At 41.7% G+C, this 25007-nt stretch overlaps 1 protein-coding gene across 1 annotated transcript; it reads right to left on the reverse strand.

Moving 5' to 3' along the window:
- Window positions 1-976: 976 nt before the first annotated feature.
- Window positions 977-24859, reverse strand: DRAP1 (DR1 associated protein 1). The gene is made up of 7 exons (XM_018552869.1): window positions 24702-24859; window positions 10864-10936; window positions 9926-10019; window positions 7411-7530; window positions 7151-7241; window positions 6969-7057; window positions 977-1256 (listed from the first exon to the last, which is right to left on the reverse strand). Exons 1-7 carry the CDS (start codon window positions 24741-24743, stop codon window positions 1124-1126), a joined length of 642 nt encoding a protein of 213 aa, XP_018408371.1. The 5' UTR covers window positions 24744-24859; the 3' UTR covers window positions 977-1123.
- Between the last annotated feature and the right edge of the window lie 148 nt (window positions 24860-25007).

Below are 25007 nucleotides of genomic sequence, written 5' to 3' on the forward strand. Positions count from 1 at the left end.
GAAACTAAAGACTGGATAAGCACACAGGTCTGGAAAGCACCATAGTTCGAAGCCCATTGCTCAAAAGGTCACATTGCAGTATACCGTTACCCCGTCCATGGGCTTACTCACAGATGTAGTCTTCAGAGACATGTTCACATAAGAGGTCTCTAAAGTGCTTTGTGGAAAACAAAGCAGTACACTAGGTATTTGGTCAGCACCAAAAGCAGAGTTCAGTGCCCAAGGGTCACATTACAGGTAGACCCCGCAACCTTTGTCCAGTGGGGTTTGGGTATGGCCAAGGGTTAGATGATCTGGATGGATGTGATGTAGAGACCAGCTTAATAAAAAAAAAGTCTTCAGTAAAGAGAATAAACATCAACAAAGTATGGAGAATGTCAATAGAAGAGAAAACCCCCCCAAAAAACTGCACCATGGCATTATCAGGACTGAAAAGAGGCTTACAGCTGAAGACAGGAACTGTTACCAATAGACAGTGGAAAGTGAGATACGGTAGACCTCCATTGCATTTGCAGAACAGCTGGGTACATAAACATCTAGCTTCCCAAGTGGCCACTGAAGAAGCAAATTAAGGAATCTGAATACTTGCTCTTTAATTTTAACTGTACATGCCAATGTATAAAATATTTATATTTCCCTTATATAGTTTTACTTATTTTGTCTGATCAGGACGCTTTAGCTGGAATATAAGGGGGCATGAGGTTACTTCAAAGTCTGATGGTTGCTTCTGGTCAACTGCCTGACCTTACATATAGTGTTACAAATTTTGGATTAGCCTGGTCTTTGGATTAGTTAGGGCATGAGTTGTCCCTAAAATCTAACATGCTACCCATCATCGCACTACAAGCACTGCAAGGATAAACAGTAACACCTAACAATAAAATACATGGTGGATGATAACAGAACAGTGACAAAGAAAGGAATTCATTTCCAGCCAGGTTTGAGGTCTGCTTAAATAAAACAGCATATAATTTCGTCCACATCCTTTTTTAATAAATTTAAGAACACATTTTCCATCATCACCCAAACCCCCCACCCCCGGCCCTAGTTTAAAAACCAAAAATAAAACAAAACCAAATAAGCAAATAAATGAAAACGGAATTTAAATGGATCTGTCCAGAGGCTACGAGTCATAATCCTCCTCCTCTTCACAGCCAGTAGACAGCAACGGAGCTGGCATAGCGGGCAAAGCAGAAGGTGCTAGGGGCAAGACTGGTACAGAATGAAACTGTAGGAAGGATGGAGCCGGAGGGGGACTGGAACAAAAGAAAAAAAAATATGCAGTAGTTAATATGACAGCTTTGTGGAAGAATTTACAAATCTGTATATAACAGAATGGCAAAATACAAAAACTAAACTAAACTATCAATTGTATATGATTAAGTTAAAGTTGACCTCCGGGCATTCCAATAGCACCACAGACATGCCTCCCACCTGCAGTGTGATCACTCACACCGAAACGTGTGGTACGATCACAAAAAAATTGTACACGCACTTTTTTTTTTATCCATTTTTTCCGGGCATTGTGGTAGAATGCGTTCTGGTGCAGGTGATCACACTGCGGGCAGGAGGCGTGTCTGCGGTGCCATTGGAATAAATGGCAGCACCACCACGCCCCTTATACTGTATGTTACTGTTGCTTTGTACCACTGAATATTTGCTTAGTTTTATTGTCTGTGAACAATTAAAATGGGGGGGGCACACAATTTTTAGCAACGCACTATTTTTAGCAATTCATTGCACCACAATGCTCAGGACATGCAGGTGTGTTAGGAAAAGTGTAGTGGTGTGCCTTTCAAAATAAATGACATTGCAGCATACCAACGCACATAATGTATGTTGCCACCGCACACGTTACCGCACCACAAGACTGTGTAAATCCAATGTTTAAATAAGAGATTCAAACAACAGACAACAGAGGGTGCTTTCTAATACCTTTACAGGTCAGAAAACCCTCCTATGTTCATTATGTAAACATTGGTACTTTTATGGTTAAGCTCTGCTAATTCCCTTGTTCAATGAAAAAAAAAAAAGTGGAGTTTTAGGTGGGCATTAGCCCTAACGTCAGGCCCCTTTAAAAGAAACATAAAACAAGGAGTGTAACCTGTAAGCACAAGCACATATCTCTTCTTTTGTCTGTATTAATGTACACATAATTTCTCTCATCCCTCCCTCCTAGCTGCCTGCAGGAAAAATAGACACTGGGAAAAAAAGAGTTAGTCAGAACAGGATAACCCTGCCAACAACCAACATGCCTGTTTTTTGCTAGTGCCCTTTCCTCTGTATATGGAAAATGTTTTAATTATGAACAGCTGCTGGTGGATTCATGCAGGATATGTTGAATCCTGGAAGTCTCTCCAGTCAGTCACCAAGAGCAGGTTTTCCCAGATTATACTGGTGTTCTCTATGACTGCCCTAAATTACAGGAAGTTTCTCCAGTCATCTACACCTACTGGTAGATTCAGGCCAGATATGGGAGTGCTCTGTCCAGAGCAAAGACAGTTTTTCTGTCCCAGTCTATGCAACTCACTGTGGTGAGTAACTAGCAGGCTTATGCTGGATTGACATTTCCTCGGTTTAGTTTAGTAGCTACTGGCCATTTTATGTGGGAAGTAAAAAATCTCCTTTTCCTCTGAACTTGCCTTATACTTTGTGTACTTTGCAAGCTCGCCACAAGGGGGCTATTTTCTGCCATGGGCTACACAGGGAAATTTTGCCATTTTAAATTTTCCTACCCCCTCCTCTCTTCACTAGCTGCACTTAATCACATCCTGTGATGTCTCATGGCAGCCCAGAATGAGAAGGAATGTCCCCTGCCCGAGTCACTAAGGAGCCAACGTAGGACAAGACAACCGCACTGCAGCTGGCAGAAAGGCCTGAGGTCTGCGATGTTGTTGGCCTTCATTTCCAGGGCCCTCTGTGCCAAATCTGAAGCTGTGAAACAACGAGCTGTTCACTAACTGATTCAATAGCAAGAACAGCAAGTAGGCAGAGAGTGGGGCGGACTATCTGAGCAGTCTCCTAGCACAACACTTCAATGCCAAGTTTGTTGCAGCTCAAGCATGAGCCAGAGTGGAGTGACAGTGTGCTGCCCTTGTTTCTGCCTCATCAAATAGCCACCTGTGTCCAGACCAGCATGAGCCTGTAGCCCAATCCAGCCAGCTCTTCAGAGTGGTGCTCTACAAACAGCTCTGCCTGCCTGCCCCCTTCTTTCTCCTTTGCCACCAGCAGAGCCTCAAGACAGTGAACACAGTCGATGTAGAATTTTTATGTCACACCAATTAAAATAGTTGAGATATTATTGAGGGGGGAGGGGGGGGCGCTAGTGAGCAGCCAACCAAGATGGCCGCAATCTGATTGAACTCCACTACACCCGGACACGAACCCCACGAGCTTGATACCTATTCGGAACCTCACAACACACCCGCCTAGTGGCACAATCCCCGGAAAGGCTGGGGATCAGAAATGAGAAGAAATTATAATAATACTCGCAACCGTTCCCGCGGGGCGAATACTCCGGCCTCAGCACGCACCCCGGCCAAAATGGCGTTGTTTCCTTCAGGGCCGAACTCACAGCCGTCCTCACAGGATTCGATTGCAGACGCTGACCGCGCATCCAACGCCAGCACATCCTCGCCTGTGCCGAGCCATCAACCGGAACCGGGCTGTAGAGACTCTGAACTCCTGGACCGCTTCAAAATCCTGCTTCAGACAGAAGGAGCTGAGAACCGCCACTGACAAACTGGCGGCACAGCTCTCACGGGATATCAAAGAGCTGGGCACCAGGATACATGCAGTGGAAGACAAGATGGATGATGTGGTCAGTATCGTGGAAGCCCACGAGCAGGACTTGAATTCCATCAGAACTGACCTATCCGCCACTCTCCTTAAATTAGAAGAGCTGGAGAACAGGAACAGACGCGGCAATATTCGCCTACGCGGTATACCAGAGCATGTGGAAGACCTAAATGCCACAGTCACAGCCATGTTCCAGGAGCTCCTCCCACACTATCCGGTTGAGAGGCTTGAGCTGGATCGGGTTCACAGGGCCTTGGGTGCCAAACGACCGGAGGGACCTCACGTGATGTTATTCTTAAACCGACCTTCTACAGAGCTAAGGAGGAAATCGTGAAGGTGGCTTGGGAGCGCAGGGATCTCACATTCCAGGGCTTCAAGTACCAAGTGTACTCGGACCTGGCTCCACAGACCCTCCAGAAGAGAAGGGCCCTGAAACCATACCTGAATTCCCTGATGCACCACCGCATCAAATACAAATGGGGCTTCCCCCTCAAAGCCCACTTTACCTGGGTCGCCAACACTCATTCGCTACCCGAGAGGAAGCAAGCAGACTGCTGTAATCTCTACAACTGACGACGCCAGATGTGATCAACACCCCATCGCAGGAATCGCGGGCCCAACCGAGACGACGCCTACAGTCGTTATGGGAACGCGGCCCAAGACCTCCTCGTGACCGAGTCGATAGCCGGCAACGATCCCCACGCTCCCAGGAAGACCCCCATGGATGAAAACTTGCTGTGGCTTACTGGATTTAGCCACGAGTTGGAGTTGGTGCCTGCTGACTTCATAGGGCCTTCACGGGCGGGTGACCCGAATCTGGAACAGTACCTCCCTCTTCTTCTTTTATTTTTTTATACACTCCTCTCCTGTCTGGAATACTCTCAAGACCGTTGCCGGATCGCAGCCTCTGACTACCGGGTAATGTTACCGGGCACTCTTAAGTTTAACAAAGTTCATGTTCTGTTAGCCCTATTGGCCTGTAACCCACAGGGTACATTAATGTGATATGGTACCCTCCCGGGGTGTACCTGCTATGGTTGTTGTATAATATTGTAGGCCATGTTGGGTCAGTATAGTATTATATTGGCATTGCAATGTATAAACCCGGAGTTGCGTGATGACTTGCGGCTGAAAATCCTGATTGGATAAGTACAACCTGTAGAGTAATAGACCGATTACACCTGTCCGGGGAGGAGCGTGTGCTCAATCTTTGACCCCAATTGTGTTCGACACCATCTAGAACTCAAATGTTCTCTCTAAACTATTCCACATAGATTTAACTGCTCTGAGCACTGACTATGGATCCATGCTTCGATAATTGGGGAAGGACAATGGTGTCCACGTCCATAGACCCGGAAGTGAGAAACGACATGGACTATGATCAGAGGCCATTGCTCTCCTAAGGATCTACGTGGAACAATCACTGATATAGAGTGGCAACAAATTTGGGCCTCGGCGGCATCATGTACCATCAACATCACCTCACTAGAGCCAGCATACAAATCTATGATGCGGCGGTACATGGTGCCAGCTCGACTAGCACATTCCCACCCTCAACAGTCAGCCAAATGCTTCAGGGGTTGTGACGCGAAGGGAGATGTAATGCACATCTGGTGGACGTGCCCAATGGTACACCGTTTTTGGATCAAAACATTCAGGCTACTGTACTCAATCCTTCACACAAACATACACAGGGACCCGAGGTTTGCCCTGTTACACCTTAAACCTCAGAACCTCACGAGCACTAAATTGTAGCAGACAAAAGGACTGTATCTAGTGCCATATGCCTGCAACTGTATTGTATAAGTTTTATTTTTAGGTCAAAAATAATAAAAACTATTGAAACAAAAAAAAAAAATAGTTGAGATACAACTTTATTCCATTAGCATCAGGGGACATTTAAGTAGAGTAGCCAACATGTTTTAGGGCCCCAAGCCCCCTTTCATCAGAGCTTAAGGAGAGAAATCATGTATGTGGACTACAATCCCTGCAACTTGAAAGTTGTGTTGTAATTGAAGTACTTCAGGCTTGTTAGCAACTGTTTCTGATGGCCTTGCATATGGTCATAAGGGGCATCCATCCCATTTTGGATGTCAAAGCTCTAGAGGTTTTTATTCAAGCTCAGAAATTCAGCAAGAAATCCACCAGGTCAGTCATCGCCTTTCTTCACCAGAGAGACATTGTGGCTTCTGTGGGAATCAAGAGCGTGTACCTGCACTAGCGCATTATCCTAAAAGGAATCTTTTCTGGTCTTACATAGAGTCAAGGTTGAGGCCCAGGTCTTTCTAAAGTAGTTGCTGCCTTTCGCCTCAACCAGGACAGCGTTCATCTGTCCCTCTGTCTCAGCTACTGCTTCTTTACAAGGACGGATTCCCTTTTTGTCATCCCAAAGGGTTTCTTGTAAGGGTACACTAGCTTTTCGATCCACCATCTCTAGGCGACTCAGACAAACCCTCACTCAAGCTTATCGTCTCAAGGATCGGGTTTCACCCTTTCCCGTCAAAGCACGCTTTACTAGATCTAGGAGTGCTTCCTGTTTGTTTTTTTTCAGGATCACACAAATGTTTCTTAAATTTGCAAGGCTGCCACCTGGTTTTCTATTCACATGTTCTTTAACCCCTTCATGACTGAGGCCCTTTTTTCCATTTTTGCACCCATGTTATATTCCACATTTTAGGCCTGAAAATGACGTAAAACCCCCCAACATTAAAAGGTCCTCTAATTAACATCCTTTTCTTGGAGTCCATTTAAAGATACAGGTCCCCCTCCTCTGTTTATGATAATGCTCTTGGGTAATACTTGCTTCAAAACTGAGACATGCTGGTTGTGGGCATCCTGTGTAGAATAACAGTTTTTTTTTGTTCATTTCTCCTGTAGGTAGCAGTATAACCCAAAAGTCTAGGACTCCCTCTGCCCCTCAATAAAATCCAAGAAAGATTTTACAGGCAGTACAAAAAAAATTATTATGCTCTAAATGGAATGACCTCTACTTACTACAACACAATCTTGCATCATGTGATTTACAAAGAAGTATAGCAAAACAAAATAATGACCCCAAATTACAATTCTATAAAATAAAAAATACACACTCATAATAGTCTCACAATTCCAACATGGCATCTAAATTGTCTTTACATAGATTCAAGTCTAAGAAAGGCACAGGAATTTACCTTTGAAACGGTACATGTGATTGCATATTTGCAGCTGGAGTCATACACATTTCTTCTTCACCTTCTGAATCTGTGCCTTCAGAATCATCCTGTTAACGTATAACATATATTTTAAAAGGTACTGAAGATACAAAAACAGAAATAAGGCATCACACCATATCCAACGAAAAAGAAAGACCAACCTCTTGATCTGAATCCGTTTCAGATTGCTTTTTGTCCTTTCCCTTCATAGTTGTACCTCCATTCTTTCGGCTGCTTCCTGGTTTTCGGCCCCTTGGAGAACATAAAACAAATTTGTTTTTGTGATGCTCTTAAGTATGCTTATAAATCACAGGGAAGAATTAAAAAAACCAAAGCCCTGTTACCATTGGTCATAAAAAAAGAAAAAAAAGAAGCAAATTACACTGCGTAAAGATAGGGAATGAAGGTGTAAACATCCTACCTTCGCGATACTCTCTCCCCTTCTGTGTGATTGTCTTCTGTCTCACCCTGCATATCTGGGACAGTGGCAACAAGATCCTTTAAGAAATCAAACTGCTGTTCAAGCTCTATACACTGTTTCCTGTGAAAGGTAGAGAAATGTATGTATGTATGACAGTGAAAAACAAGCTGTAAGGTTCTAATGGCCTAACATGCCTCTTGACTTCTGGAATGAATGGTTGCAGAATGTACAATTTTGCCAAGAAAAAAAAGAATCTCATTAAGTATACTAGCCAAATTCTCATGCATATCTGAAGGAAGACTGTTTAGCAATGTGCTAGAATATAAGCAGAACGGAAGGCACAAAATAAGCAACAGATAACAAACCAACTAATACACTCCTGTCAAACCTTGCAGTAATTAGTAATGCACTTGGGTTTACACTAAATACCTCCTCAGTTGAAAAAAATAATATTGACCAAGGCTTTAACAATTTGATGTAATCAGCTTGCCCACACATGATACGAGAAATGCAGTAAAAACTGGGCTGCCCCACCTGATTTGGGCCGCCCAGGACACAGGGAGTTAAGTTCTTTAACCACTGGGTTTTGTGGTTTGCCAAATGCAGGGACCCTTAGGGATGACGAACAGGGAGTCAGACTTGTCAATGGATGTTGTTGCAGAGGAGGTATACTCACCAATTATGTCTAGACAGTGAAGGATTTTTTTATGGCATTTTTGAGCTGGAAATAAGGAGGGTAAAACAATGTCCTGGTTAAGGAGTATGTGAAGGCACTAGTATCAAAGCACACAAAAATACAAAAAGCATTAAATGTGTACCATAATTATATGCACTTTTACTAAATATAAACATTCCGTATCATCTTTGAGGTGTTATATATAGGTGTCACGTGACCACACAGCCTTCCTTTGCTCCCTCTTCCACATAGTGGGCACATCGGGGCATTAAGTCTTCTCTCTTACTCCGCTGTTGTATACTACAAGCAGCTGCTGTGTTTAGAGTGTGGCTCCTGCTGGAGCCGCTTTCAAGTAATGCAGCAGGGCTGGGTGGGGGGCGTGGCTGCTAATCTGACTGCATGGACACGGACACTCAAACTAAGGACACCAGCATGGATCTGCTTCTGTGCTTCATAGATAACATTTCTGAGATAACACACAATTTGAGATAAAAAGCAAGGTGGAATACCAGTAACTGGGACAGTAGATCTGGGAGATCTGATAGTACCCATGGACAGTATTACAGGAGTTTGACTACATCCGCATACCAGTCTTCTGGGACAGAATGAGGATCATCTTAATGCCTACCATCTCAATCTTGGAAAGGAAGTGAGGCAAACATTTTAGAGGAGGGAAGGCATAGATCAGGCTGAACTGATCCCACAGAGTAACCAACGCATCCACTTCACCAACGCCCTGGGTATTTCTGGTCCTGGCAACAAACCAGTCTGGTTTGTGGTCGACTCTGGATGCCAGAAGCTTCTCTGGGGAGAAGAATACTCTTGACAGGGTTGTGGCCTAGACTAGGCTTAGTGGTTAAAAAAATTAACACCCTGTGTCCTGTGATGTACGATCAAGAAAACATCTACGTTGTGGTTATCTTTAAATCGATTTTTACCACCCTAAAGTGTTTTTTTTTTAAAGTATAGAATAGAAAGGTTAAAATCCTTAAAATGTATAGATACATTCTAATATCTGAAAACAGAATTTGAGAGCCCCCCACACATGCCAATTATAGGCAAAATATATATAAATGTAACTTTTTGGCTGATGATTGGCCATGCAACCATTTGTCTCATCTCTACACCCTAAATAGAATACCTATAAGTTTGTTTGAAAAACAAGGAGGTGCGATATAGCACAACTGATTCTTTTAAAGGAAGAGTAATTTTAGCTGCTAAAAATCTAAATAGACAAGCTGAACAGATGTCATAGGAAAAATAAGAGATCAATTGTGAGAAGTCTTGCATAAGGCTTGTATTGAAAACTATATTTGTATATAAAATAAGTGACAAATCATGTCAATCTAAAATACAGTAAGCTGTTATATGAAAGATTTAAAAAATAAAATAAAAAAAAAAAAGGAAATTTGGCAGAAGCTGTTTATATATCTTGCCAAGGCAGCATATGATTCCTTTATTGTTATACTTTAGGCGAACACCAACATGTTTCTGTATTTTCATTTTAAATCAGTGATTTCACCTATTGCAAGAATACATATTTAACAAAAGCCGATTATCAAATGGATGATGTTACAGTAAACCTGTGATATGGCAAATACAGTACAGAGACTGTCACCACTGACCTCCTTCTGCTACCCGCCATGCCAACGGCTTTAAAACTTTCTGAGCCACTAACCCCCAAGTCATCTAAGTATGTTCAGAAAGTTCAGCAATGGCTGCCTCCATGTTTTTCTTATTACAGGTGACCTGGAATGTACAAAGCTTACACAGCAAGAGTGGCCTCCATATTTCTCAGGACAGCTTTCGTACAAAAAATAAAAAATTAAAATAACTCACAGATGTGATGTAGTCATGGTCTTGGCACTTCGAGACTGCGTGACCTGACAGGCCTTCTTTAGGAGTGACTCCAGGAACAACTCTAGTGCACGAGCTATGACTGTGTCAAGGAGTACAAGTCATTCAAAATTTTAAAATACCAAATAAAAAAATGAGCCTTCTTACAAAATACAAAAATAGATTTTTTTTGTAAAATTATTTTTTTTACAAAGTATGCATTTTGAATTATAAAAGCTGTCAAGTATCAGCAGCACAGTGGAAAGCTGTACTGCTCTCCAGTGGTTCAGCAATCCACCTGTACAGTGTGTCAATCAACAACGATCATGCCCCTTGGGAAGTGTTAGGTATTCTGACAGTGGCCAGCAGCCGCTGTCAGAATACAAAATAAAACAGCGGTGATTCCTTAATCATTGCGCTCGTAGCATTGATGCAGGAATCTGCTCTATTTTTTTGCATTCAGCCCGCAGTTGAACAAACAAAAAAAAAATGAATGGCCAGCTTTAGACTTTTTTTTTTTAAATATTCAATTTTTAATTCAGCCCCGGGTTTAAAAAAAAAAAAAAAAATGAATGGCCAGCTTTAGACTTTTTTTTTTTAAATATTCAATTTTTATAAATTTTATGGAAATCAAGCTTTAGACTTAAAGTGGAAGTAACATGTCTTTTTTTTTTTTTTTTAATTACTGACAGGCAGTTTTTTTATTAGCAGAAAAGACCATCTACTACCTGCCTGTCAGCGATTTTTCGTTTTGGTTCTGCACACTGACAGACCCGGCATGCCGAGAAGTAGTAACTCCCATGTGCATGCTACCAGGATGGAAAGGTTTTTGTTTTAACAGGTAGGTGCAGTTTATTTAATTTTTAAATCTTTATTCTTATACACCTTTAAGCTGTAAACCCTTAAAACATAATGCTTTGTTATACATATCAAATGGATACAAATTATGACAGGAACAGCAGCAGCAACTTTGCCTATTTCTTCATCCGTCTGCATAATCTTCTTAATACGTGCCTGCAAATAAAAATAACAGTAGGTCAGGGTAATAGCAAAAACAACCTACAATTAGAAGAAGTGTAAAAAAATAAATACAGGCTTGCCTGCTGCCCATAACAACTAGCTTCCTGCTACTGCTCGGAGTGCATATTACTAAAACAAATCAAAACTAGCAGAAGATCAAAAACTTAATCTAAGTGCATTTGGGTATTTGAGGCATTGATTTTTAAGAAGTCTCTGGCGAAAATGGTCAGCATGTTGTGGTTGGTCCATGCATGCTTTTTAGGATTTTAACTTTTTAAATAAGTGGTTTCGCAGTATGCCGTTTTTTTGCTTGCTCCACATTTAAATTGTGGAGCGTTCAATTCCATTCAGACACTGTAATGCATCCTTGCTCAGAGGGAAGAGAGGACTGCATCAAGGAAGATCTCGGATTGCTGAGTAACATTTGAGCTCCACCGATGTCAAAGAGGAAATCTCAGGCCTTCAGCATATGAGAGGAGAAGAGTTAGCAATGCCTGAAATATTATACAACCTACTAGGATCTGGTGGCAGGGAGGATTTTGACCTGCAGTAATATTGGTCCAATGTAACTGATGAGTGTGGAAGTTTATGGGTTTCTAAGGTGGCTTATTGTACAGCTGTCTGGCCGGAATCAATTAAAATCAGTAATGCAAGAAGGGGAGAGGGAGGGTCATATCCTAAAACCCTTAGGGTATGGGAGTGGTAATAACTTGGATCTCTCAGGGACTTGGGTAAATGAATGCCAAATTCATATAATTACATCGAAGAAGTTATGCAGGTTTAAAAAGTGTTTTATTAGACACGCTTATGGAAATAAGCTTTGTATGCAAATGCCAGATCCTGACATCCGATTGGAGAAAGGCAGGGGCCAGGACCTTTGCTTTGATCAACTGTTTTAAGTTTGATGCCTGAAATTCAATAATTGTACATTTTCTTGGTGTCTAGGCGCTGAAGGAGGTATGTTTTTGTTTTCTCTAGCCTCTGTAGAAGAAAACTTGGGTAATTTTTTTTTATTTTAATTTGTTTTGCTTGTATATCATTGTTATAATACTGTAAATTTGGTATATATGCCCCACCCTCCCTTATGGGATAACAGATAAAAAGTAATGTAATTTTTTGGTTGATCCAAATAATCATAAATCCAGCGTATGACAGACTAGTCATAGCCATACATGGCTCAAGTTTCATTGCTCCCTGCTTGTGCCTTCAAATGCAAGTCATGGGTGGCCCTGTTGGAAGGAGTTGGGTGTAAAATTGTCAGCCAAACAGTGACTGCATCCTATCAGACGCAGTCACTGTTCAGGTATTCAGGCAGCCATGGGTCCTGGTAGTGTAGATTCCTCCATTCATTCCGTTTAGAGTGGATGGGAGGAATTGAGTGATTTCTCTTGAGTAGCCTCACTGGCTACATGGGTAAGGCTAGCCTTAAAGGGTAACAATGTTTTTGTTTGTGTCTGCACTAATTCTTTAGGTGAAGTGATTGATTGGTTTAGCTAACTATCAGATGAGGCAGCCTATGTGTTAGCAAAAGCCCTCATACTAGCCTAATATCTGCCAGAGAGCAGTGTTTTCTGATTAGAAGTGTCAGGAGTATGGTTTTTTTTACATTGCCTGTAATTTCTAGTTCCTGTCTTTGTGTTCTTTATTGTCCAGCTTGGGGAGTTGCAATAAATTAGCCAACATACTAAGAGAATCACAAATTTCTCTTTTTTCTGTCCCCTACACTTATGACATTAATATAGTTACATAGCATTTGAGGCTGAAAAAAGACACAAGTACATTGTGTTCAACCTTTGTGAGTCACGGTCATTAATATTACCTGTATCCCTGTATGTTATGGTCTCTGAGGAATGTATCTAAATGATGTTTTAATGATTCCATACTCTGCTGATACCACTGCTTGTGGGAGAGAGTTCCACAAGCAGAAAAGAATCTCCTTCGCCCCTTGTGGTTAAATCTTTTTTCCTCCAATTTTACGTGGTGGGCTCTAGTCTTCTTTAGGGAGTTTACAGTAAACAGTTTATTAAACATTTTGTACATCAAAATCATGTCCCCTCTTAATTGCCTCACTTCTAGCATGAACAAATTTAAATTTAGCAACCTCGTCTCATAGCTTTGATCCTCCAGCTCCTTCATTGCCCTTATTTGGAGTCTCTCCAGCTCCAGGACATCCTTTCTGTGCATTAGTGACCAACACTGAACTGCATACTCAAGATGAGGCCGAACCAGTGATCTGTAAAGTGGGAAAATTATAGACTTGTCTCTACAGTACATTCCCTTTTTAATGCATGACAGTACTCTGCTAGCTTTGTTTGCTGCAGCCTGGCATTGCATGCTATTGTTTATTCTGCAGTCAACTATGACTCCCAAATCTTTTTCCACCTCTGACTTCCTTAGTGGAGGTCCTATTACTATTCTGCATATCTGTTTTTAACCTCAAAATGCATTACTTTACATTGTTCTATATTAAACCTCATCTGCCATATAGTTGCTAGCTCCTTTATTTTATCCAGGTCCACCTGTAATGTTATAATGTCTAAACCTATGTATATTACACTCCCATTTTTAGTATCATCCGCAAACACAGAAACATGACTATTAACACCTTCCCCAATATCATTTATAAACAGGTTAAACAGTATAGGGCCTCGCACAATACCTTGGGGCACATCACTCTTGACCTTAGATCAATTAGAAAAACAGCCATTTACCAATAGTCTCTGGACACGTTCCTGTATACAGTTCTCTGTCCATGTGCACACCATTTCATCTATAAAAGATTTATTGTATGTACTTATGTGCAAGTGTGTAAGAATATAGAAGTATATATAAATATATAAGAATATCTATAACATTTATATATTCTTACACATTTCCACGTACTTAAATTTACATTTTATCTTCATTTAGTACATACAATATATCTTTTTTCACTATATACTTACCTATATGTATTTTGTAGGCATCTACACTTATTTTCACAGGTTTTTTCCTACTTTTATCAATTTCTTAATCTATTGCCCGAATTGGGGATATCTCAATATGGCTATGATTACTATCATTATATGATAGTATGATTATCATTATAACTATATTACCAATTTTTTATGAACCAACAGTTAATGTACATATCTAAGTAATAGAATAGAATAATCAATAGCCAATGTGTATCTTTATATCATATACATCTATATCTTTTTAGTTTTTCGTATAATTGTAGATTTGGAACACGTCTTGTTCTCCTCCTCCCATCCCCCCCTTTTGCTGCCTGCTTCCCTCCATGGCCCTCCTTTTATTTTTAGGGGTTTGAGGTTCTGGCCTTCGTTGCCATTTGGCTTGTCCTTCGCTGGCTTGTCCACAACAAGTTGCAGGTCTTTTCATTTATTTTCTTTTTTCTATGTAATTTTTTCTTTTGTATATTTAATGTTTGAATTTTCTTCATCAACATGGATATTGATTTGTTGTATATATTAACTAGTCTTCTAGGATTGAAGTCCTCCTGAGGATGCCGCCTATCGGCAAAGCATGTTGAGGCACCTAGAGAACAACATCATTTGTAAATCTCCTTGCGATCAACTAGACTACTGCAACAATTACTGTATTGTATTTGGACCATGCACAATATCGATGTATTAATTTTGCGTTTACTCTAATGCAATCATGTTTGTAATTAATTGCAATAAATATATTTTTATCTTTTACTAGGTACGTTGTGAGAGCAATATCTTTCTTAAAAGCCCCCCTTTTCCAGGCTTTGCATACCTGGCAATGGTTTTAACAATTATATGATCTTGGTTATACATTACGTTTATCTAGTCTTTGTTGAACCCCGGCTACTGTCAACCACTGTGGTATCTTACGCACTAAGCTACTCACATTATTATAAATATCCATTAACCCTTACCCTGCCAGCGCCCTAAGGCATACGGCGGCACAAAACTGTTCCCAGCTGGCCAGGTCAGTATGCCTTACGGCACTGGCATTTATAGTTCTGCAATAAGCTCGAGGTCGCTTCAGCGACCATGACCTTATATCAGAATTGTTCCCCAGACTGTCCCCTTTAAATCAATAGCTGTCATCATGGCTCACAAGCCACTGATGGGAGCAACCCAGCCGGGAGGAAAGAGCAGGTATCATCCTGTCAGTTTCAGGATGACAGCGGCTGTGTGCGTGGCCGAGCGGAGGATCGGTAAATATCATTGATATTTACCGACCCTCTGTGTGAAGGACAAACACTGGAGTGATCGTCTGATCCCTCCAGTCTTTGTAAATAACCGGGGACACATAGTACTATGTGTCCCCAGTTATGAATGAACAGGATGTGATTTACATCACTTCCTGTTCATTCATGAATTTCTGTATGGGGAGTAGCACTCAGTACAGAGGCTCCTCCCCATTCAGAAACTGCTTGATAGTATATATTTTACTCTTATCAGCACTTTCTGAATGAATGGGAAGCCTCTGTACTGAGTGCTTCCCATTCATTTAGTGCTGGGGCTGCAGAAAAAGAAATTGAGGACTATGTCCTCAATTTCTTTTCTATTTCAAAAGGTAAATGTCAGGGGTCTTAGACCCCTAATATTTCCACAAACCCCCCCCCCAACTGTAAAAAAAACAAAAAGAAAAATACAAAATCTGTAAAAAAAACAAAAACAAAAAAAAACCACACAAACCCCCCTCCCCCCCAAACATAACATAACCTAACATACACGTGCACCATATTGTGGTGAACGCCATGCACATGCGCTGCAATGCATTGTTAGAACGCATCGCAGTGCATCATTTAGTGCAGAAAAAGAAATTGAGGACTCTGCATCAGTGTTTAGACCCCAGATATTTCACCGTAGCCCCCCCTCCCCCCCCCCAGTAAAAAATATATTTAAAAATAGAAAAGAAAAAAAAAACCCTCCCCCACATAACATACACATGCACCATATTGTGGTGTACGCCATGCACATGGGCTGCAATGCCTTGTTAGAACGCATCGCAGTGCATGAGTTTTTTTCTTTTTTTTTTAAACATTATTTGAAATGTGGCAAAGCTTTCTGACGCATTGCCATGCGTTGTTATACCTTGTGATGCAATTAAATATACGCCTGTATCATTTTATCACAACACAAACACCAACACAACGCAAAAACGATGAACATAAATCGCTTATTTACAGTTTTGCGTTCCTTCATTTATTTTTGCTAAAAGGCGCAATCTCAAAATATTTGTTATTTATTGACTCAATACAGTTTTATCTTTTAGATTGTCAGAAAATATTTTTTTTTGTGCACAGATACTTATTTTATTGTGCTTTTAGTGTACTTTATTTCACGGTCTGAGACCGGGGGAAAAACACAAAATGACAAAAAATAGCGTGCAAAAAATGGTGTCTGGGGTGAAAACACAGGAAGTAGGTGTCTGTGCGTTAACAGGGACGCACTAGAGGCGCAGGTTCTAAGAAGGGCCAGGTGTTCGACAGAGCCTCTAATGGTGAGGATGATTGGCTGCTGGACACCTTCCAGGTTGCGGCCCTCTAGCATGCCCACACAGACATAAAGGTTAGTTGCAGCACCGAGGTGCTGGATGCATCAGCAGACAGGGTTGAAGCATATACACAGCCACACAAGTAGGCACAGGTGCAAGGACTCACTTGAAGAAGCTGATGATGAATCCAATGCAGGACGTACAGGATCTCACTGTGAGGAAGAGGGAATCCAGGAAACAAGGTAGGTGGTGGGCCAAGCAGCTCAGATAGGAGGCAAAACCCGGTGCCGGATCATCACACAGGGAAGTGTGACACTTTATCAATTGAATTGTGTATGCTTATTAATTTAATATTCATTTGGGAAACATTTGCGCAATTATCGCAGGGCCTACAAATTTAGTAGCACCATCTTTTTATTCTACCTGCCTGCGCTTTCAGAAAATATATGGTTTGGGAGGTATTTTACAAACGCTAGCAATGCAGCAGTTGAAAATCAAATGAATGGGAAAAATTGTGAAAATGGTGTGGCCAGCTGAGGTGCAAAATGTTCGAGGGCTTGGCAGCGAAAGGGTTAAACCTGTCTTTCTCAGATGTAGAGGAGAAAATGAATTTACATTCAGTAAATTCAATGGTTTCCTGTAAAACGGTACTGCACTGCAGATAAAATGTTAGAAGTAGCAAACAGAAATACATTTAACCCCTTCATGACTGAGGCCTTTTTTTCATTTTTTGTACCCATGTTATATTAGCCACATTTATTATGCTTCTCGTGAATTAATGCCAATGTCTGCCCTACCTGAATAGTAGCAAGAAAAATGGAAGGTGGGACTTAGGCAGTAAGGTGTTCTTTAATGAGGAAACTGAAATTAAAGTGACATTAAAGTCGTGCAAACCCGCTCCAACAATGCTGCTTTATCCACTTTAAGACCAGGTGGACAGATAGAGCTTTCTTTTGGTGGTATTTAATCACCACTGGGGTTTTTATTTTTTACTACATTAAGGAAAAATTACTGAAAAAGTTTTTTTTCACATTATGTTAGGAAACAATTATTATTACCCAATTTTTTGTTAAAATATAAAAGACCGCGTCACGTCGGGTAAATAAGACACCAAACACGTCAAGCTTTAAAATTGCACGCACCCGCAAAATCGCAGAAAACTACCATACCCAAAATTGGTCATAGGCGACGCTTTAAAAGGTTTTACCGCTCATCAGTTTAGTGTCATCAGTGATTGATGGCCCTAGAATGATTGCTCTCACTGCGACGTTCGCGGCGATATGTAACATGGGCGGTGTAATGGGCGCAATCATCGTTTTCACGCGTATACACACCCGACAATTTTTTTTCACTTAACTTTGTTATCATATAGGGGGGCTAATAAAACCCCCTATGTGATAAAGATATGCGACAGGTCCTCTTTATGGAGACATCAGGGGGAAGTGATGTAATATCTTGATCTGATCATCATCTTCTTTCCAGTCGATTTCAGGAGTCCCTCCAATGCTGGTGCCAGTCTCTGACCCAGCGCTGACTACTATGTCTTCTGTGTCCCACGGTGTCTGTCCGCGTGCACGCTCCCAGCTGTGTGCATTGACTTACACTGTGCCTCTCATCTTCTCCCGGCCGAACATCTCTACTGCGCATGCGCCCACCCCATGATCCTTCATGGCTGCTCGAGAATCTTCAGATCCTAAGATGGGAGCTAACGGCAGAGACACAGGTAAGTAATTACCTATTTGGTAACTTTATTTTAAAAAAAATGTTTTTGCATATATGCCGAGGAAGAAAAGTTACAATTTATTTTACCTTTGGTGAAAATGCTATCCCCCGTTTCTGGAAAGGTCTAGTAATCTTATGCGACACAGATGTGGACAAATTTGTTGGTATCCTTACAGCTCATTGAAATGGTGCTTTGAACGTGTGATAGATATAAATTATTGAATGTTTGGGAGTCACCTGCAGGATAGTGTGAATGGTAAACCATAAGCCAAGGAAATTTCCAGAGATACAAACAGAACTCCAAGGCGTCAGTACATTAGTGTTTGATCACACCATGCATTACTTTTTGAGTAACAGTGAGCTCAAAAAGGAAGAAGACCCAGGAGGACTTAACTATTGAACGAAAAAGCCACAATGGAATATGCTAAAATACACTCAGTATTAATAAGCCACAATGCTTCTGGGAGAATGCCCTTTAGACAGATGAGACAAAACTGGAGCTTTTTAGGCAAGTAACATCAGTTCTATGATCACAGATGAAAAAAATTAAGCTTTCAAAAGAAAAGAACACCGTACCAACTGTGAAACAATGAGGAGGTTTGGTTATGTTCTGGGATTGTTTTTGTTGCGTCTGGCATGAGGTGCAGAGCTCAACAAAATCTCAAAACTATCAAGGAATTCTGGAGCAAAAAGTACGGCCGGTGTCAAAAAGCTCCCTCTCGGTCACACGTCATGGGTCCCCCAACAGGATATCGACCCAAAACACATCCGATAATGGCTAAAAACAAAGCACTGGACTATTCTGAAGTGGCCTTCTATGAGCCCTAATCGAAAACCTATGAAACATTCATTAGAAGAGCCAAAGTGCAGTCTGGAGAATGAACCCTTCAAACCTGAGACATTTTGCTCAAGAAGAGTGGGACAAACTACCCGTTTGCAGTGATTTCCTCTAAAGGTTCTGTAGCAAATTAGGTTACGTGTTCCATGATTTTTATTCATGCCATTTTGGTTTGTTTTATTTGAAAAATCTTGTTGCATCAAAAATCAAAAGCAGTCTGAGTTTTATTCAATATGGAATATACAATGAGACGTGACAAATTACTTCAGACTTTTTCAAGTAATTTCAGAAAAAAGTGGGTTCATTTTTCGTGGAAGGGTACCAACAAATTTGTCCACCTTCATATTCACAGTAGCATTTGATGCTGGACACAGGGTTGCTTGTTTTGATGTTGGGGTATATTGCTGCCCTTTGGTGCAAGGGGTGGTTAACCCTAGTGCTTGCTAGTTCTGAACTCTTCCGATAAAATATCTTTCGGTTTTGTTTCATGCCTCAGTGTACAATCAAAACAGGATAAGGACAGTAGAACCTGGCAGAGGCCACCAATGGGGAGAGATGGTGATGAATCATGACAGAAATTCTAATTTTGTTGCGGTTAGTGTGTTCTAATCCTTTGCCTCTTTTTAAACTCAAAAAAAGTCTTGCTGCAATTATACTTAAAAAGGTATATCATTTTTTCTAAAAAGGAAAATCCACAACGGTGCAACCCTATGAACTAGTACAGTTATTCTTATTGGGCTATGAGGCCCTCCTCCCAGCACTGAATAGTCACAAATAAATGCAGCTAAAAATAAATAAATCAATGAATGTATTTGTATTGTAACTAGTGTAAATACTTATATTTGACCTGCCATCAACTTCATGCAATCCCCTATCCATCAACACTCAAATTAGTAGAGGGTGGGAGAGTACTAGGAGCCAGTCAGGTGAACTACATGCAAATCAGAGGACATAAGTGAGCAGAGGGATAGCCTTGGTACACTTCTTGAACTCCTTAACTGTCCAATCAGCAGGGTAGAGTAGAGAGATTAAACCACTAAATTACTTAACTTAATTTAAGCTGAACTCCGGGCTAACCAAATATTGTCTAAATACAAAAAGTTTGTGTATTCTTATGCGACTCTTGATGTCCTTTGTAAATTTCTTCCAGACCCATGCAGTAATGCAGTATAAAATAACTTTTGTAGGGCTGGAACAAGTAATCGATAATGAGAATCGTTTGCAACAATTCTCATCATCGATTAGTTGATTTTTGATTAGTTGGTGCCGCTCTGCTCCTCTGTTCTCCTCCCTGCTGTTGCTGGCTGCAGCGGACTGTGTCCCTTTCAATCCTTGCCTGCAGAGGCAGCGGGGACACAGACCACTGCAGCTGGCACCAGCGGGGAGGAGACCCCGCTCTGACTGCATTCCCCCGCTGCCCCCCACCCCCGTAGCTCTGCTGCTGCCCGGCCCGTTCCTCCTTTGCTTTGTCCACGTGCCTCCCCTGCCCCACCCCCTGTTGCCGCCTTGTTCCTCCTCTGCATCTAGAGACTGGGAGCCATACCTAGCCTGCTATTGGATATTTTAAAATGCAATAGCCAATAGCAGCCTGGCTATTACACCCACCCACTGCCTGCTGTCAATCAGCAGAGGAGGGCCTGATGGAGAACTTTCTACTTTAGGTCCCTCTGCTGATTGACAGTAGGCAGTGGGCAGGTGCAATAGCCAAAAATAAAGTAAAAAAAAAAAAGTTAACTAAAATGAAAAAGACAAAAAAAAAGTCTCTTTAATGCACCGTGATCCAAACAAAGCCTTTAGGAAACGCACTTTATTACTGATGTTTCTCCTCTCTGCCAGATCTCCAAATGGTCAGATAACGATCGCTCTTTCTCTTATTTCTTATTACTCTGCAATTCCAAGCTTGGTTAATATGGACCAGAACTGTTCAGGTTTTTATCCAGAGCACAGACGCCAATACTGCGGCATTATTTTCTTTTTCTATGACAGCAGTAAGGTCAGCTTCTCTTTTCTTTATGCCCCCAGGTATGCAGAAGCCCAGGATTGAGCCGGTTATTAGATTCCTTCAATGCAGAGCCCTGGGTGCTCCCCCCGGCATAGGCACCGCTGTGCGTCCCTTGACCCAGCCTGGATTGCAGCAGGATCCCAGCCCAGTACTCTCCATTCCTTCATCTCCTCACCTTGACATTGGGATGATCCGATATTTTTCTTCTCCCCCATTCCCGTCACATTATCTCCGGATTTATCACACATCACTTGACATCAGCATGCCGGGGGAGCAACCAGGGCTCCGCATTGAAGGAATATAATAACTGGCTCTGCATGCCTGGGGCATAAAGTAAAGAGAAAGTGACCATACTGCTGTCAAAAAAAAAAAAAATGCCGCAGTATTGGCGCCCGTACTCTGGATACAAATCTGAACTGTTCTGGTCCATATTGACAAAGCTTGGAATCGCTGGGCACTGAGGTTGCAGGAAAAGGGAGGGTTAAGAGGAGCGATCGTTATCTGACCGTTTGGAAATCTAGCAGAGAGGAGAAACATCAGTAATAAAGTATTTATCGCTCACCCTATGTAGGAGAGCCCTAAAGGTCTGGTGAGGGCGTTTCCTAAAGTCTTTGTTTGGATCACGGGGCATTAAAGGAGAACTATGGGGTAAGTGTTTTTCCCCATAGTTCTCCTCAGGGTCAGGGGAGGACATAAACCCCAAAGCTCAATATATCACGAGCTACAGCTCACGGTATACTGAGACTGCCGCAGCTGGGACGGATCCCGACATAACTGTCGAGATCCACCCAGCGGCGTGATTGACAGCTGGCTCTGCCTATCAAGAGGCAGAGCCAGCTGTACCCGCCCCCTCCCCTGTCAGTTCCTCCACTCAGCGCTGGAGGATCGGAGTGGGGAAATCCCTGCAGGGAGCCGTGGGTGACAGTCACAGCTCTCTGCAGGGACCGGATCGGGAAGTGAGTGAGCGACGGTATGTGTTCGCTCACTTGCCCATCTATTGAGCCGACGTGTGACAGTTTAATTGTCACATGTCGGCTTGAACTATGAGGTTGAGTGAAAATCACTCACCTCATAGTTCTCCTTTAAAGAAACTTTTTAAATTTCAAAAGACTTTTTTCGTATTTACAAACACTTTGATGAATAACTTGCTTGGAGAAGGAGAATGTTTACACTAAAGAATGGACTTTGGCAGTTCTAACACATTTAATGCATAGTGAGGGGAATTTATCAAAACTGGAGCTTGACATGACAACCAATCAGCGTCTCTCTTCAGTTTGTTCAGTTATGATTTCAAAATGAAAAAGAGAAGCTGAGTGGTTAACATGCACAGCTGCTCCAGATTTTGTCTGCTCCAGTTTTGAAAAATGTCCTTCAGTGTGTTTTTATATTTTTCACTTTTTGTTGCAACTTATGAATATTTATTTGAGCGCTTGTTGGCACTTTTATGTGTTAATAATTTTTTGCAAAGTAAGAAAATTAATTATCAAGTACTGTGACACTTTATATTAGAGATTGGAAATAACACTAGTTGATTTTTAGTGCAGTGCAATTACATTCAAGTATGTCCTGTACTTGCTGAAAATGTTCTTAGCCTTAAAAGTAAAAAACAAATGCAGCAATCACATTTAAAGAATGGTAAAATTCCAAATTACATTTTTGTTTTTAGCTTTAGATACGCTTTCAAAAAACCTTTATAGTTCTTCAATTTAAAGTTAAGGGTAAATTATGTCATTATTGACATTTTTAGACCGCTGATGTCTCTCCCCTGCACTGAGGCCAAGCAAAATCAGACACAGATTCCCTGATCTGCTTTTTTACCGGGCACAGGGTTCTGACATTTTGGAACCCAGGGGTGCTCAGAGCTTCTAGAATTATTGATCACAGGAGAAACTGGGGAACAGATGTTCCTTAGGCCCTCTGCGTTCTTAATCCATATTTGGATGTCCCAGGCTCCCACAGTACATAGGTGAGCCCAGGACAGACAGGGTGGGGACGAGCAACTTTTTATATAGTTAGAGAAGTGATCACATAGCTTTCCAAATGCCTGAATCACTTATTAAAACAGCCAGATAAACAAAAAATAACAAAAATTAATATTTAAATGCAACTCACGACTGCAACTGACCCAAGGAAAAAGTCACACACCACTGTCTACCAAATTACAGTGTGTCGCTTTTTCCTTGGGTCTGCTGTAGTTGGGTGTGGACGGCTATGGGCCTGCACCTGCATATACCCAGGTATTAGAGTCTTGATGCTGGATGGAACAGTCATATCTTTCTGTAATTGTAAACAGTCACGACTGCAATTGTTTTTGTCCTGCTACTGCCTGCAACTTACAGTGGTGAAAGTAAAAGGGTTAAAACACCCAATGCTTGGTGTAAACAGACAATTTACTTATATATTGATGAAGCTTTAGTGCTGCACTATACAATGTTAAAAAAAATAGAAGCCTCTCGGCCCTGGATCATGGGGACTGCTACCCGGCTGGGCCCCCCAATGGTCCTGAGGTCGGCATTGGAATAACACCTCCTCGAGATAGCTAGTCCTCATAGTATTTGTGGACTTCTTGACATTCCAGCGAGGAAGAGCTCCATGTGTTGAGCGGAAGGCTCTACATGCAACAACCGGACTCTATTCCTCGGCTGTACATCAACTGTGATCATTTGACATATACTAATGCTATTTCTGTATCGCTCTGTAAAACCAATAAAATACTTTGGAATCGAACAAAATAGAAGCATGTGCAGCAGATTAAAGTCTATTTTTAAGGGGAACTATACCAAAAGCAGGTTTTAGAATCATGTTTTATTCCAATAGATTTTCTAACCCTTGCTGTTATGGCTCATCCAAGTCTGTTCTCTACCCATTTGACAGACAAATTTGCCCAGAGAAGTATACAAGCAGTGCTTGGGAATGTTCTGGTCATTCATTAGAACTGTTTGGGTTCTTCCAGCATTGACTTCCTTTGCATCTTCCTGGATGCAGAAGTCCATACTGGAAGACTTTCCTGTGCCAGTCACTGCGATTGAAGGTCTATGGCTGGTAACACACTTTTAGAATATTGGTCGATTCACAGGATTTAGACGAAATGTTTACAGTTGGTGAAGAAGTTTAACTTGGATGGAGTTATCTGTTAAGATTTCTTTCTGCATGTTGAAGAAAATAAATGTATTAATGTATGGCCAGCTTAAACAGGGAACAGCTAGAAATACAATACTCAGCAGCTGGGGCTTAGCTCTAAATGAGCGAGGATCTCTGCTCACAGCCACCAACCAAAAGTTCAAATGCCCCCTTGCCCAGTCCTCCACAGCATTGCCCCTTGCTGTCTGGAAACAGTATTATGTGCAACAGACACGTCACTTTAACAAGGTGTTCCTGCAAATGTTTTGAAAGCACTGGCAATGGGAAAATAAAAGCGCAACATAGAACTAAATCACTGCAGAGCATAAGAAGGTGAAATAAACCGAGCGAGCGGATGGTAGCTACGAGCAAGAAGCCTGCTGAGGGGAATAGTGTAGGAGGGGGCGGGGGGCCAAGCGGATAATTACCCATGCAGTTATTGAGAGGCAGCACAAAAGGGAATGAAACTCATCCTACAAAACACATGAACTGGCTAAACAGTAAAGGGAGACTGAGCGCAGGATTTCCGGCATAGCGGTACCAGAAAATCCGAGGCTGTAGAGGAAGGACGGCCTCTAATTGCAAACAGGCATGAAACCCACCGGCGGAAAACGCGCGTTGTACTTCTTCTTCTTGCTTGGCATCGTCTACTAATAGGTATCCCAAACACCGAGGAAAGCAAAGGCGAAGAACAAGTCACAGACCACAACTGCCGGGAGGACTGTCAGGAGTTGTCCACAAAGTGGTTTTTAATAAAGTTCATCCTATTGTTAAAAAAACAGTTCCCTGTGCGTTGTGAGGTGAATGTACGTGGATAATAAAGTTATTCTAGAGGGAAGTTCCGGTTTTTCTATGTTCGTTTCCGCTTCCACAAGAAGCTATGGAAAACTATGATTTAGTGAAAATAG

Source organism: Nanorana parkeri, unplaced genomic scaffold (assembly GCF_000935625.1).
Source record: "Nanorana parkeri isolate BGI_ZX_2015 unplaced genomic scaffold, ASM93562v1 scaffold99, whole genome shotgun sequence".
In the NCBI taxonomy this organism is placed as follows: Eukaryota; Metazoa; Chordata; class Amphibia; order Anura; family Dicroglossidae; genus Nanorana; species Nanorana parkeri.

What these genes read in the sequence shown, in the direction of transcription:
- DRAP1 (XM_018552869.1), bottom strand. Translation starts at nt 24,743, where the DNA reads ATGCCAAGCAAGAAGAAGAAGTACAACGCGCGTTTTCCGCCG. An exon ending in ACAACGCGCGTTTTCCGCCG is followed by an intron (nt 10,937 to 24,701) that starts GTGGGTTTCATG and finishes TTTTATTTGCAG; the next exon opens with GCACGTATTAAGAAGATTAT. An exon ending in TCACATGTACCGTTTCAAAG is followed by an intron (nt 1,257 to 6,968) that starts GTAAATTCCTGT and finishes CTTTTGTTCCAG; the next exon opens with TCCCCCTCCGGCTCCATCCT.